This window comes from Lissotriton vulgaris, chromosome 9 (assembly GCF_964263255.1).
Source record: "Lissotriton vulgaris chromosome 9, aLisVul1.2, whole genome shotgun sequence".
In the NCBI taxonomy this organism is placed as follows: Eukaryota; Metazoa; Chordata; class Amphibia; order Caudata; family Salamandridae; genus Lissotriton; species Lissotriton vulgaris.
The window spans coordinates 860,996,171-861,009,939 of NC_141697.1; the positions used below are offsets into that span (position 1 = coordinate 860,996,171).

Consider the following 13,769-nt stretch of genomic DNA (forward strand, 5'->3'; position numbering starts at 1 on the left):
CAGAGGACAACTCGGTGGGTTCTCAAGAAAGCTATGAGCCAAGAACTCATGCGCCGCTGCGAGTATGTCCCAATTACCCATTAGTCCATGCATCGCTGCCAAGGCCATAATCCTTTTGCCAGAACAAACCAACTTGTGAGCAACTACGGGGCTCATCAGATGATTAAAATCGACGGCAGGAGACACCGTCAAGCAGAGACACAAATCAAGGGCCCAGTCAAAATCGCAGTTCAGGCAATAAAACACAGGCTGGACACATGTGAAATAGGAAAATCGAAACGATAATCCAAATGCCGTGCTTAAAGTCGCAAAGCGGCAGGGTGCCATAGTAATCAAGCATCCGGTCACGAAACAGTGCCAAGTGGGGCCGAGCGGCTTCTAGTGCAGGACGGGCATCCATGTTTTATAAAACAAAATATTATCAAAATGCCTGCAGCCAATGCTAGCAAAATAGGGAATCCACCAAACAGACTTGAAAATATAGAATGAAAGAATGCAGGGACGACTCCAAATATTTTCTCAAAAGAAGTCACGAGACCACTGCTAACTATTTTAAAAAAGTGAGCAAGGCCAGACGTGGAGGAGGCATTAAAGATTTGATGAACTAGCTCGCAAAAATGAAACAGTAAGTCAGTATTCAAAAGCGCCTGCACCTCTGTGCGCGTGTTAGCTATGTGAAGGACAAAAGTTTCTCGGGCCGAACTCAGGGCCACTTCTTTTTGAGACAAAAGGGCTCTTATTCTACTCATACCATTGAACTCTGCCTTCAAGGTTGGGATGCGCGGCCAGATGGAAACATCTGAATTCCCATGTGTAGAAGGATACAGAACATTTGCAACAGACCACACGCTCTGATACTGTTACCACATAAGCGATACCAATTATTAACCCACAACAATCCTCACTATTCAACAGTAAATAACTACCATTCGCCAGCAAAGTGAAAGTCGGAATGATTGCGGGTACTGGTGTGCCTTTCAAAACACAGGCTAAATTTGGCCGGTCCTGATTACAAGAACCGTGTAACTGGATGTGTCTGCATATCAATGAACGGTCAGGTGACTCCGTGCATTCCTCCCCATTAGGGTAAACTTCTTTCTCTTATTCCAGGCACCTATAAGTGAATGGAAGGGACCATGCCTCATGGAGAAATGCGCTTCCTAAGGGTTCATATCTACCTATCGCAATATAGCGCATACAATTTGTGAATTTGTATAAGGCAAAAGGTAAAGTGATTAAACCGTGGATAAGCCATGTAGTAGCAGTGTCTTTAGCAACAGAGAACGGTAAAGACTCCAACCTCTCAATGTGTAACATGGAAAATGATGCATCACGCATTGAAAGCATGCGTTGTTTATCTGTAAAATTAAATGGGGCAAAGAGTGAGAACACGTTCATGTAAATCCAGGGCACTCGACCAGCCTTAAGTGTCTGCAGGGTCCATGCAAATTGCATTACAGAACGGAATTGATTTTGACCATGGTATAACACAGACACTCCATCATGTAAAATATCAATAACAGAAGTCACAATATTGTTTAACGTGTAAATGCGTGAAGAAAGCATATTAATACTGTTATCCACAACAGCAAGCACCTTTTCTAAATTTGCTTGATCAATTGCTCTAAGGCGCTTAGCAGCTTCAATCTGTGATAGTTTCCAGATTTCATTGTAAACCGCATAAATCCATCTCTTTGATCTACCACTAGCCGGGCCTTTTATGAAATCATTTAAATCCACATTATCATTCAGCTTCAATAGATGTGATTTAACTGCAGCCAATGTGGAATGCTGAAGCCAATTCTGACATAATTTGCCCACTGAGTAAGTGGTGACTGAATGTTCATTATCAAAATGGGGATCAGGCCTGACCTGTGTAAACCCATCAGCTAAACCCAGAAAAACGTCGCTGTCACGAATCAGAGTTTCTGTGCCACACTAGGCAACCCTTCTAATCCAAACTGGATATATTAAAGGAAGAATTGTGCAACAGTGTTTGCAACTGGCGAATGGAAAACTGTGTAAAATTGTTCCAACCGGAATATTCCTCCAAATCAGGGATAGTAGGTGTATTTAATTTTTTAGAAGTTGCCAATCCAAAGCATGTTGTCTGAAAAATGGTTGAATTTAAAAACAACATATGATTTCGGATGAGACATGCACGGTGCAAAGCCTCAACGCCTTGTACCTGCCAACTTTTAGAACCCCAAACTGATTTAAGGTCAATTGTTTCCTTCCATAGCTCGTAGCCCTCTACAGCTAATTTGTCTAGATAAGACTTTGAATACAATAATTTTGTATTGGTAAGTCTAACCTTGGACATGGGCTTTTGTGTCATTTTAAAATAAAAAGACTCAGGACTTGATTGATTAAAGTCGGTAAAATATGTGTACTTTTTCAAAAATGTACTGGAGCTGCCCTGTAACGGTGCTGGGCAATGTTCCCACTGTGTATAATTTACAGTATTCCTTCTGGAACTTGTTTTGTGTAGATAATGATTACCAAAATGTTGAAAGCAAAATAATTCACCATAAATAGCAGAATCTAAATATAAATCTTCAGCATCAAAGGCAGCATAATATTGTAAGTCAGAGAATAACGATTCAACGGCCTGTATGTCCCAATCATCCGAACGTATGTCTTGCTTCACTACATCCCCCGTGTTTACTCTGAGCACATTAGGGACATTAACTACTTCAGTGGGGCAATGGATCTGAAATTTAACTGCATCCCACACTATCCCATCAAGAACAGGCCAAGCAGTGATGTTAACAACATTCAAGTCTCTCTTCAGTCTGTGTGCAGAATGTGATGAGGAAAGTGGGGCCAATGTTCCATTAAGGTGTCGAATGCCTGTTCTCTCTTTGACATAGTGTCCATCGATCAGACGGAAAAAATAAAACACAAAACCAATTGACATAAAAAGATAAATTGAAAAAAGAATCAGCCAAATATATGTCCAAGGGGGAATCAAAAAATGTTTTTTAAATAAACTGGCATAAATTGCAAAACGTGAGGGTTTTTTCGAATGTACTGAAACAGAGTCAAAGGAGAACCTGGATTCTGTGGCCAAACAAGTCCGCAAATCGGGCATCGATAAATCAGTTGGATAGGTGTAATTCAGGTCATCATTGTCATTAACAGGAAAAGTAGTTAATAAAGGACTGGAAATAACAGGCATCTCGAGGGCCACTTCTGGTTCAGCATTAGAAGTAGTGGCCAACACAGAATTTCTCACAATTGAAGGACAGGAGACTGCCGGTGTCATGCTATGAAGAATCGGCCACCCTGTGTATCTTGACATTGTCAATAGAGATAAATCTGTTTTCCTTACGACCTGGAAGTGGTGGTAAAATAACTGTTCTTGTGCCCTTCACTCCAAGAACGGGAACTGGAGCTCGATACGAAGGACCAAATTCTTTCTTGTTATCGATCTTCTCTCGAACCAGTTCTCCAACTTGGGGTAGCCAGCCAACTACCGGGATCTGCAACGCAACATCCGATGTGGAGGGCAAATGTTCCTTAGGAAGACTGTCTCAGGTCTTTTGTACATCCTGTAAAACATTGCAATGTTCATCTACGTCAAAGGCCGAGGCCTGGGCCACGCAGTTTAGACCGTCGAGGTCAGGGACATACATCTTGATACCAAAGAGCATTTCGTACGGGGTCCGCCCACCCAGAGACCTTCTAGGGAGATTATTAAGAGCACGCTGCACGCCATTGAGATGGGCCAACCAGTTTCTGCCAGTGCCTATAACTCGTGCTGTCAAAGATTGCTTTAAGTCACAGTTCATTCGCTCCACTACACTATTACCCTTAGGTCTGTATGGAGACGAAAACTTGACTTGGACCTCCAACTAAATCATAGCATCCTTATACGCCTTAGAGGCGAAAGCCGGACCCTGATCCGAATGGAAGGTACCACAGGCAAAAATCCCTACAAAGACACGCAAATGTCTTATGACAGTCCGTGAATCAGCGCTGCGATGGGGCCATACCCACACAAAGCGTGTGCATGAATCAACTGCTACTAAGATGTACTTATACGCAGTATCAGAAGAAAAAGGACCGCCGTGATCTAAATAAACACAACCTAGTGGTTTATTAGATATGTACAACTGTGTCTGAGGCGGACGCGCAGCAGTTGAAGGCTTAATCTGCTGGCAAATGTCACATTGAAGGACATAATCGCGCATCTGTTTGTACAGTCCCCGCCACCAGAACCTTTGTTGTAGCTGAGTTACAGTGGCCGAGACGCCCGCATGTGCAGACGCCACACCTTCATGCGCCGCTGTAATCAACGTAGCCCTGCGATCCAAGTTGGGAATCAAACATTCACCAACATCAGGAATTTTCACATAAGAAACCTTATCGGGACTAAAGTGGTATGTGTACTTCGAAGGGAACCCCGCAGGATATTTACCTCCCTTCTCAGTGGCAGCTACAGCCGCCAAGATGTCATCATCTATCTTACTTTTGGACCATGTTACTGCTGCAACTAAGTGTTTCGATACTGCTGACTTCGCCGCCTCATCAGCAAGCGAGTTACCGACAGCGTGGACTCCAATACGCTGGTGGCCAAGAGTATGAATCACAAACACAAGTGGCAACTTCTCCTTAAGTTCAGCCACTCGTACCCAGATAATTTTATGTTTTATTGTGCTACCCTTGGAATCACGAAATTCATTCTGAATCCAAAAGAACGAGTTCTCATTGTAAGACTGGACACAGTAGTAAGAATCACTTACGATCAAAGTCGTCACACAAGGATTAGCGTACTCTAATGCAAGCATCAGAGCACGAAGTTCTGCTAATTGTGCGATGCAGTCCCCTAGTGTCTGCGTGTGCACGACACTGGACTTGAACTCATCGTTCACCATGGCACCGACCACAATGGCGCATGCGGAAACATAGGCATGTTTAGAGCCATCCGCAACCTGCACCGAACCATCAGTGTAAATGATGCAATGGAAATCCTCCAAAGGCCGCATTGCTAAAGGAGCCGGTTGAACGAATTCATACTGCAAGTACTCCTGCGACCGTAACGTGGCCTCAAAAATAAACGTGACATCCTGGGATGTCAAGGATGCAGCCCATTGAATCCACCGAGGGTGCAAAGCTTTGGAATTCGGTACACTGGCTTTCGTAACTGCCTCCAAGGCAGGACACGGGGTAATAACCAACATGCGTTTTCCCTGTGACAGGGCACGTTCCTTGAGAATTGCCATCTGCACAGCCGTTAAAACTTTCTTCACAGTGGAAAATCGCATTTCAGCCGAAGTGTACAAGTGTGACTTGTAAGCCATAGGTACTGTATCTCCATTAAAAGTTAGGTACGTGAAACCTACCGTCCCAGGGATAACTCTTATCACCAGGTTGATCTGGTTATCACGAGTCTGTAAATAATCAGAAGCGAGCTGATCAGCTTGCAAAGATTGCAGTATAGCTGAATGCTCAGGCAGCCAGCATGAATTGGAAATAGATGGTTGTATCAAAGCATACAAAGGCTTGATACGCTGGGTGTATTCAGGAATGTATGTTCTCCCGAAATTTAAGAAGCCCAGTAAAGATTGTAATTTTTTCAGTGTCGTCGGAGAGCGCCACTGGGCGCATTTCTCCAGGAAGTGAGGAGCCAAACCCTTTCCCTCATTGTTGAGCTCGTAGCCCAGAAACAACACTGTGTACTCTGCAATGTGCGATTTTGCAAAGTTAAACTTGTAACCGAGATCTGCAAAGTTACAAATTATTACGTTGACTCGACACAGATGCTCCCAAAGTTCGTCGTCTGTGAGATATATGTCATCCACATACGAACAAGCATCCGGGTCGATTCTCTCCAAAAGAGAGACTATGCGGGCAAAAAAAACCCCAGGACTATTCTTATAGCCCATAGGTAAACGTCGAAACTGTTTTTGGACACCGCCGCACGTGAAGGAGGTCCATTGGGAACTTAGACCATCCAATCTATGGGCATAAAAACCATTGGAAATGTCAAGCGTGGTTTTGAACCGCTTACGCACAAGACTATTCACTAGGGCAGAGCCGTGAGTATTCTGTACTGCACAGTTACGGCAATGCGAGTTTAAATGCCGGTAATCCAATACCAAACGATATGAGCCGTCTGGCTTGTTTACAGTAAAAAGAGGGTTATTCATCGGTGACACACACGTTTCAATTACACCTTGATATTCCAATTGTTCAAGGTTAGCCGCGACTGAAGCTTTGGCTTCACGTCGTATGGGATATTGTGGTTGAGGCTGCAGCTGAGACCGTAAAGGAATCTCGTGGTACGGGGACAATTTATCCCAACCACATTGATTGCGGTACACAGCCGGTGCAAGAGCCAGAGCCCATTCTTTTGCAAAATGCAGCGCTTCCTCTTTTGAGACAGTGTTCGCGAAACTGGGGAGGATTACCTCCTCCCCTCGCGGAGCTGCGAGAACAAAAGGCGGGGGCCAGTCAGCCTCCGAAAGCAAAATGTCATACGTTGACGAAAATACCCCTTTTATGTTTCGCTGTATGTCACCTTCTATCAACAGGACAAAAAAAGTCTATCAGGGGGAGCAACTCTGGTATCAGCTGTTTCTATCACAACATAAGTATCAGTCGCTGTCACCTTCAGTAGTGGAGGCCTCTCTCGCTATGGTAATCTCCGCCGCGCTGTCCAGCAAGGTCAGAGCCCACGTCAGATTCCGAAGCCGCGTTCTCGCTATCTGTGGCATATCGATGCGCTGTTAAAGCCGCGACTTTCTTTTTGGCAAACTGCGGTCTCTTGGGCGTCGAGACATCCTGCTTTACAGCACCGTTTTTCGGGCGGGCTGGTTACGTCCTTATTGACCACCCCGGCCACGGCCGCCCCCTCCACCACCGGTAGTTGAAGCCGATGATTCCTGAAAGGAACGAGGAGAGCGTTGATCAGAAGCCTGAAATCTATCAGGAGATTTAATCATGGCGTGATCGCGCAAATCATAAACACGTTCTGACTGTGCAGGTTGCGGAGACGCAGGACGAGAAACCTGTGTTTGTTGTTGTTGCTGTTGCTTTCCCTGTTTCTGTTTTTTAGGCCAATTTTGTTTTTTGGACTTGGGCTGAACTTCCGTGTCCGAAGTTTGTCCCTGGGGCTGCTTTTTCTCCTTAACAGAAAAAGGCTTAAGACCCTTACTATTGCTACCCACGGTTTTATAAGCCGCCACAACAATTCTTGCTAACTGATGGGGTTTTTCAGCATCGGGAATTGCCGCCAACGCGTTTGCAACCTGAAAGTTCACTGCATCCCCCTTGACATAAGAAAGGATGAGATCGCAAACTAAATCAAAGGAGCCACACAGGCGCATACCCAACTCAACTGCAGACTCCGGTCCGTGATCATCCTGAACACGTTTAAGGATCGTAGGCAGTACAGCCATAGATGGAGTGCCGTAGCACCTCGAATAGACTGCTGCAAAAGTCTTACCCCATGTCTCACAGTCAACAAGCTCAGGGGCCAAATCTTTCGGCAAACTAAGCGTTAGAATCCGGTGTTTTTCACCAGGAGTCGTATTTGGAAATACAGCTTCCAGCTGGTTAAATTTCTCGGCAAGCCAGAAAGGAAAATCATCCTTATCCTGGGGTTTCTTGCCCATTACGGCATTGACCATGACGGGACTGAGCTTTAAACCACCCTGTCCGGCCGGAAGCGCCGCACCCCCCGGGGCTCCACCCGAAAGATTACAGCCCATGTAATGCACCAAGGCTCTAATCACGGCAATTGCGACTACATGTAGTCGTCGAAGTTCAGCTAGGTTACAATTGCCGTGTAGAGGATGAGGAGTAAATCCAGCCAAAACAGGCCAACTAGCGCCTGGAATGGACAAAGGACCTAATCTCGGAGCGGTCAAAGAATGGGGTAGGGCGCCACCAAACCAAACTCGATGCTGCCAAACGTCAATAGGAACTTCCTGTGCCCTGTACGGAGTATATTCATTAGGTACAGACGTGGGAGTGTACGTGTGAAACACCTGAGTAACAGCGTCCACCTCCGGAAATGTCACCCACGAATAAAAAAGTTTGTAAGGGTAAGCTGCATCCGCACTCACCACCATGATCACAGCCAAGCCGTCTAAAGGCACATTGTACATCCACAAATGATCTCGCACCGCAATGCGGCTATGCTGCGGAAGGTCCACGGCAGCCATGACAGCACAGGAAACATGAAAAACAAAGGAAACTTTGTAGCACAACTGGGTAGTAATTCAAGGAAACAGTTTTAGTAAGAATCAAGCTTGAAAAGACCTATTTCAAAAATAGGTAGGTTTTTTCCGACACCACCGTTTTCCGGAAACGACAGTGAAGGGGTTAAGGATTGAATGATATACTACTCGAGTGTCATGATATAAGACCACCAACGATTGGGCGCCATGTAGCAGGGATTCCGTTCTCCTACAGAACTGTGCATAGAGATTTGGAACCTCAGTGAATTAGGATGGCCCAAAACTCACATCAGTACCCAAAATCCCCTTACCGAGCTAGCTACAGTGTCTCATTGGTCATAACAAACTCCCAATGCTTAGACAAACCAGAACATGAACTTAGGTTAACTCAGGTATCGTGGAACCCATGAACACTCTTTCACTCTATAATCATTTCAAACCAGAACGTGGAGTAAAAAAGGACACGTGCATATTTGAAATATTTATTTACTAATGCAGGGTTCTCAAACGCAGTATCTTATATAATACAAGCAAACATATTATAAGAATCATAGTTATCAGCATAGTTACTAGTCCATAGTAAGCAAACGGTGATAGCATATTGAAATGCTGAAATGAATAGGAGTTAACAACACCTATTTCTCACCCTCCCTATTTAGCATAATATATTATATCTATGAAGGTCTCTTTTGGGTTTTAGCAGGGCGGGCCCATACCTCAAAATCTCAGTGGCAGAGGATCACATCTTCTTCCACCAGCTCTCTGCATGCAAGGCATCATCAAGTGTGTTTTCTTGCATTCCCAGTAACTCTATCTTAAACCCGCTTAGAGCACGATGTTGGCAGCAACTTTATTTGTGTTATGTCTAAAGTGGTGCGAAGATCAGACCTCACAACAACACTGTGTTCGAGTTATTCTTAGAGGTTTCAGCACTCACTGTGCAGACAGTGTACCAAGAAAAACTGATATCAGAGCAATAACATATTATTCTCAAGTACATCACATCGCTCTTCTAGGTTGAAAGCTATAATAACAAATATGTGTTGTGTGCAAACTAAAGCCAAAAGGAAAAATGGCGTTTAAACATTTAATAAGCTCATGCTAACTTAACACAGTATATAGCAAAGAAGTATCTATATGACAGAATGTGGTCCACGAGGATACATACTCAATTGGAGATGGTTTTGCTGGTGGCAGCATGCTGCTGATCTTGATTCTTATGGGGTTCCACAGTGTCAGCCTCAATATTTGTCTTGCTTTCTCATATGGTTACACATCAACAGCATTCCCACTCGGGTAGCAGAATTTCAATGGTGCGCTATTTTCCCTCACTTTGTAAAGGTGTTAATATCCACCTCTTCTTTACCCTCTAGAAAATAAATTTATAGGATGGTGGGATCAGATCAGATTACTGTTCATTGCAGAGTACACCCACCATGATGTAAAGCTAGCACTGACATAGCACTTGCATGGGATGTGGCTGTTATTAAGTGAAGTCTTGCGCTAAATATGTCTGATCTTTGCAAATGTGCCTGAAACGGAGCGTATACATGTGGAGTTCTGGGTTCTCACAGAGCTGTAACCTAACCTAGCACATCATTGCCACTGTTGTTTTACCTCCCTGAACCAATTAAGCTTCATGTGGAGGTCATAAAGCAGGAAAATGCATAGCAAAGAGACTGCCACTGTGATCTAGATGTCCACTGGCAGACAGGTTGCCAGGTCTAGGGATTCCACTGGAAGTGTCAGATGAGCCTCTACAGGTGAAAAACATGTTGTTCTTCCACTTCTAAATATGGGAGTGGAACTGCAAAATTGACGGAAAAGGATTTAACCATTTTCTGTGGCTTCCCCAGATATATTATCCTTTAACCCCTTTATTGCTTCCGTCGGCCGCTGGACGTCACGAGCACTACCTTCGTAGTGCTGCGCATGTCCAACGGCCGACGCGGCCCGCCCGTTTTGCGGAAGTGCCGCACTGCCGCGAAATCGTAACCGCGGCAAACGGGTTGATAAGGCTATTGTCACCACAGTGCTAGAACAAGTTTATAACTTCCACCTGGATGTTTAAAATCTTGTGATATTCCTCGACCAAAATATCACATGATTCAGCTTCCTTATCAATGATATAACATGAAATAAAAATCTACTATTTCAACCAAATAATTGCTGCCTACCTTTTGTGTTTCTGAACACCTGGACCATGCACTGGGCTTCTTCCTTGATCTTGTCCTCTATGAGACCTTTTCCCATTCCAAAATCTTTCAGTGTCATAATGGAAAATTGACGGAGCTGTTTCCACCTCTTGTGGTTGGCAATTGATACTCCTGCAAACACAGAAAGAGGTCAAACATCTGCAAAGGAATGCCTAAAATATTCATGCTCTAATTCTGTGTTTGTTAACCTCATGCTTCAGATTGAATGTGGATTGAGATCAAAGCGTTTGTACAAGAAGTATTAGCCTAATAAATCATGTTGGGTACATGTTAGTTACTCCATGCACAGACAAAGCTGAAATGGGAACTAAAACCAATCACCCAAAATGTTGTATTAGAATCGCCATATTGCACCAAGCAATTTAGCACAGGGACCAAGCCATATCCTTCTCGGAAGTGAAGTTGGATTGTTTATCCCCCAAAGCTTTTTACAAAGAATATGGCCAGCTTACAATTTTAAAGCACACTTTTCAAAATTCATGAGCAATGATCAATTATAAAAAGTAATTCACTCAAATGCAAAGAGTGTGTCCGTAAGAAAATTGAGTGATACTTTCTGAGCTGGGAGAATTGAAGATACCTAGGCGTATCTAGCAGTGAAAGTTGGGCATTTTCATCCAGACAACCAGGGTCTATCAGATTTCCCATATGGGATGTATGGTACTTCTTTTAGAGCATATTAATTATTATATTTCCATTCGGCTTGCGTACTGATCTTGCAGCATATCAGGCAGTGCCATTATCTGTAAGCAGGCAACTCCTTTTTTGTTTACATCTGTTTATAAAGTTTATGGTTAACAATCAGATTTCAACAATGGCCATTTGCATTTATACATTTCAGAAGAGAAGCGTCAACTGAATGTTACTGTACACATATAACATGCTTGATTTTCAGTTTATGTATTCCATGCAGCATACCGATCGTGATGGGGTACTAAGCAAAAGAAAGTTAAAACTGTGGATAAGGTCTTCATAATCAACAGGGTGGGGAGTTAACAGTCGCCCTATGCAGTGTGCCGCCACCGTCCAGTGGAATGTGTTACCTTTTTTTCCCCAACGTTTTATATAGTGCAAACTTGACCCAAAATCAGGTATCAGAGCGCTTTACATGAGCACCAGTTGCATTACATGAGGACACATTCATTTTTTTTAGGCATGGGGAGATTAAGTGATTTGCCCACAATCACAGGATGTTGAGCATCATTGCCGAGACTCGAACCCAGTTTCCAAGATTTTAGGTTGACCCCCCTAGCCGTTAGGATACATCCTTCCACTTTTCTATGTGTTAGGCTTGTGTAATATCTGTCCTTGCTCTACAGATGATTATGAATTGGCCCAGGTGTGTATGTGAGGCGCCCACCATTTAGGGTGCTGTAGAGACCCTAGATCTAAGTCACATGCTGGCATCTGCCTTACTCTGTATTGATTATTTGCGATTGTGCCTCATTTACCTCTTGAGAGGTTTCATGAGGCTCCACATATCCCTACAAGGATTTGTGGAAATCCAGTAGTATCACATCCCACGCTGCTGCCAGCAGCAGTGCCCACAGCCATATTGTGTCTTCACGGTGCAGCGCTAAGCTCTTTGTCTGGGCCCAGGACATTAGGGATTGGTACCAGGCTTTCAATGGTGGGGTTTCTGGGGACTTCCAGCAGCAGGTGATGAGGCTGTTGGCTACAATGAGCCTGAGGTCTGTGAATCGGGATGTCAGTTTATTTTTTTGGGACATCTGATAAAGGCCCAGGAGGCACACCTCACAGGTGCACTGCTAGGTGCATTATGACTGCTTCCCCATAAGTGGTGAGTGTAGGGCAGGCCCACAGCACATGTAGGAATTCACCATCCATTATCCTACATCTGGGGCAATGAACATCATTATGACCAAAGTATTGATTGACCTTAGCTGGTTTCATGTAAGCCCTTTGCAGTATGAAGTACTGTATGAGACAGAACCTGGTGGTCTGAGCAATAGGTGTGGGCCCCTCTAAGATGGCTGCCCATTCATGATTGCTGGTTTGTCTCTGTAAATCTGTGTCCCAGCGTTGCCTAAGTAATGTCAGTGGATGTGCCGTGTGAACTCACAGTGAATTTGCAAACCATCTATTGAGGTGTTGCCCTGTGCCCATGACATGGAGATAATGTATTGTGAGGTGAGCTGTGGGCTCCTGTGTCACCTCTTCCCACAATGTCCGCAGTGCCTGTATCAGTGCAGTGTGCAGTAAAAACTGGCCTTTTGGTAAATTGCATTCATAGAATAGCGTGTCAACGGCATAAGCTGCTTGTCCTGGTATAGGTTCCCCAGGGTTTGGATTCCTGCTTTGTCCCATTAGTTGAGCTCTTTGGTAGTGGTTGCTCGGTTCTGCCTAGGTGTGCCGAGTAAGAGCAGAGACAGTGCTCATGGAACCACAGCAAATTTCGTCATTAGTTGGGTAGGCGGTGCTCCTTTCCTGCCAGGGTGAAATAACGCTATGATCTGGGTAGGGGTGGAGTCTGGTTGATGTGTGGCAGTATCTGTTAATCATAGGCTGCTGATCCAGTGAGCCACCCACTGTAGCTGGGTCGCTAGGTAGCAGTGCTCCATGTGGGGCACAGCCAGCCCTCTGGGGTCAGTTGGCAGATAAAGTTTGGTCAGTGCTACTCTACTACTCATGCAGGGCCATACGAACTGTTGCATATCATGTTCAAACATGCAGAAGAATGTGGGCTTAATGCATAGGGGTAAATTTGCAAAATGGTAAAGGAGCCTTGGAAGCACCACCATTTTTAGAAGTGCAATGCGACCCATTGTGGTCAACAGGAGAGTGCACCAGAATGTCATTTGTGACCTAACTGCTGTTATTGCACATCAGAGGTTTCCCTCAAGGAGATCCCCTGGTTCTTGATAAATTTGGATACCTAAGTCTCGAATGCCGACTGTTGCCAGCATACCTGTGTGCTGCTGATAACCAAAGCTGGCTAAGAAGTTGCCTCTGTGAATGGGTACAAGCATGATTGCCCCCAGTTTACTCGGAGTCCTGACACAGAGGCGAACTCTGATAACGCTCTTTCTATTTCTTCGCACAGCTCAGACTGTTCCGGAGGTATATTAACAAGTCGTCTGTGTATAGGGAGACTCAGTGCATGCTGCCCCCATAGAGATGCCCCTGACTTTCCCCACTCTATGCAAAGACACGGCTAGTGGTTCAATGGCCAGTGAAAACAGCAGTGGGGAGAGTGGGAAGCACGGTCTGGTGCCACTTCAATTGGGATCTGATTTGATATGCAAGGGCCCATTTTGATTTTAACAGTATTTATTTATTTTATTTATAAAGTTTTATATAGTGCAAACATGATCCCGAGGGATATCACAGCGATTTACAATTG

General features: G+C 44.5%; 1 protein-coding gene across 1 annotated transcript in view; it reads right to left on the reverse strand.

Moving 5' to 3' along the window:
* The window catches only part of LOC147692375 (cytochrome P450 2G1-like), a 484,584-nt gene that overhangs the window by 363,287 nt on the left and 107,528 nt on the right, over positions 1 to 13,769 (reverse strand). The window contains exon 3 of the mRNA XM_086939525.1: positions 10,367 to 10,516. Within this exon, the coding sequence (XP_086795651.1) occupies positions 10,367 to 10,516 (150 nt within the window). The remainder of the gene's footprint in view (positions 1 to 10,366; positions 10,517 to 13,769) is intronic.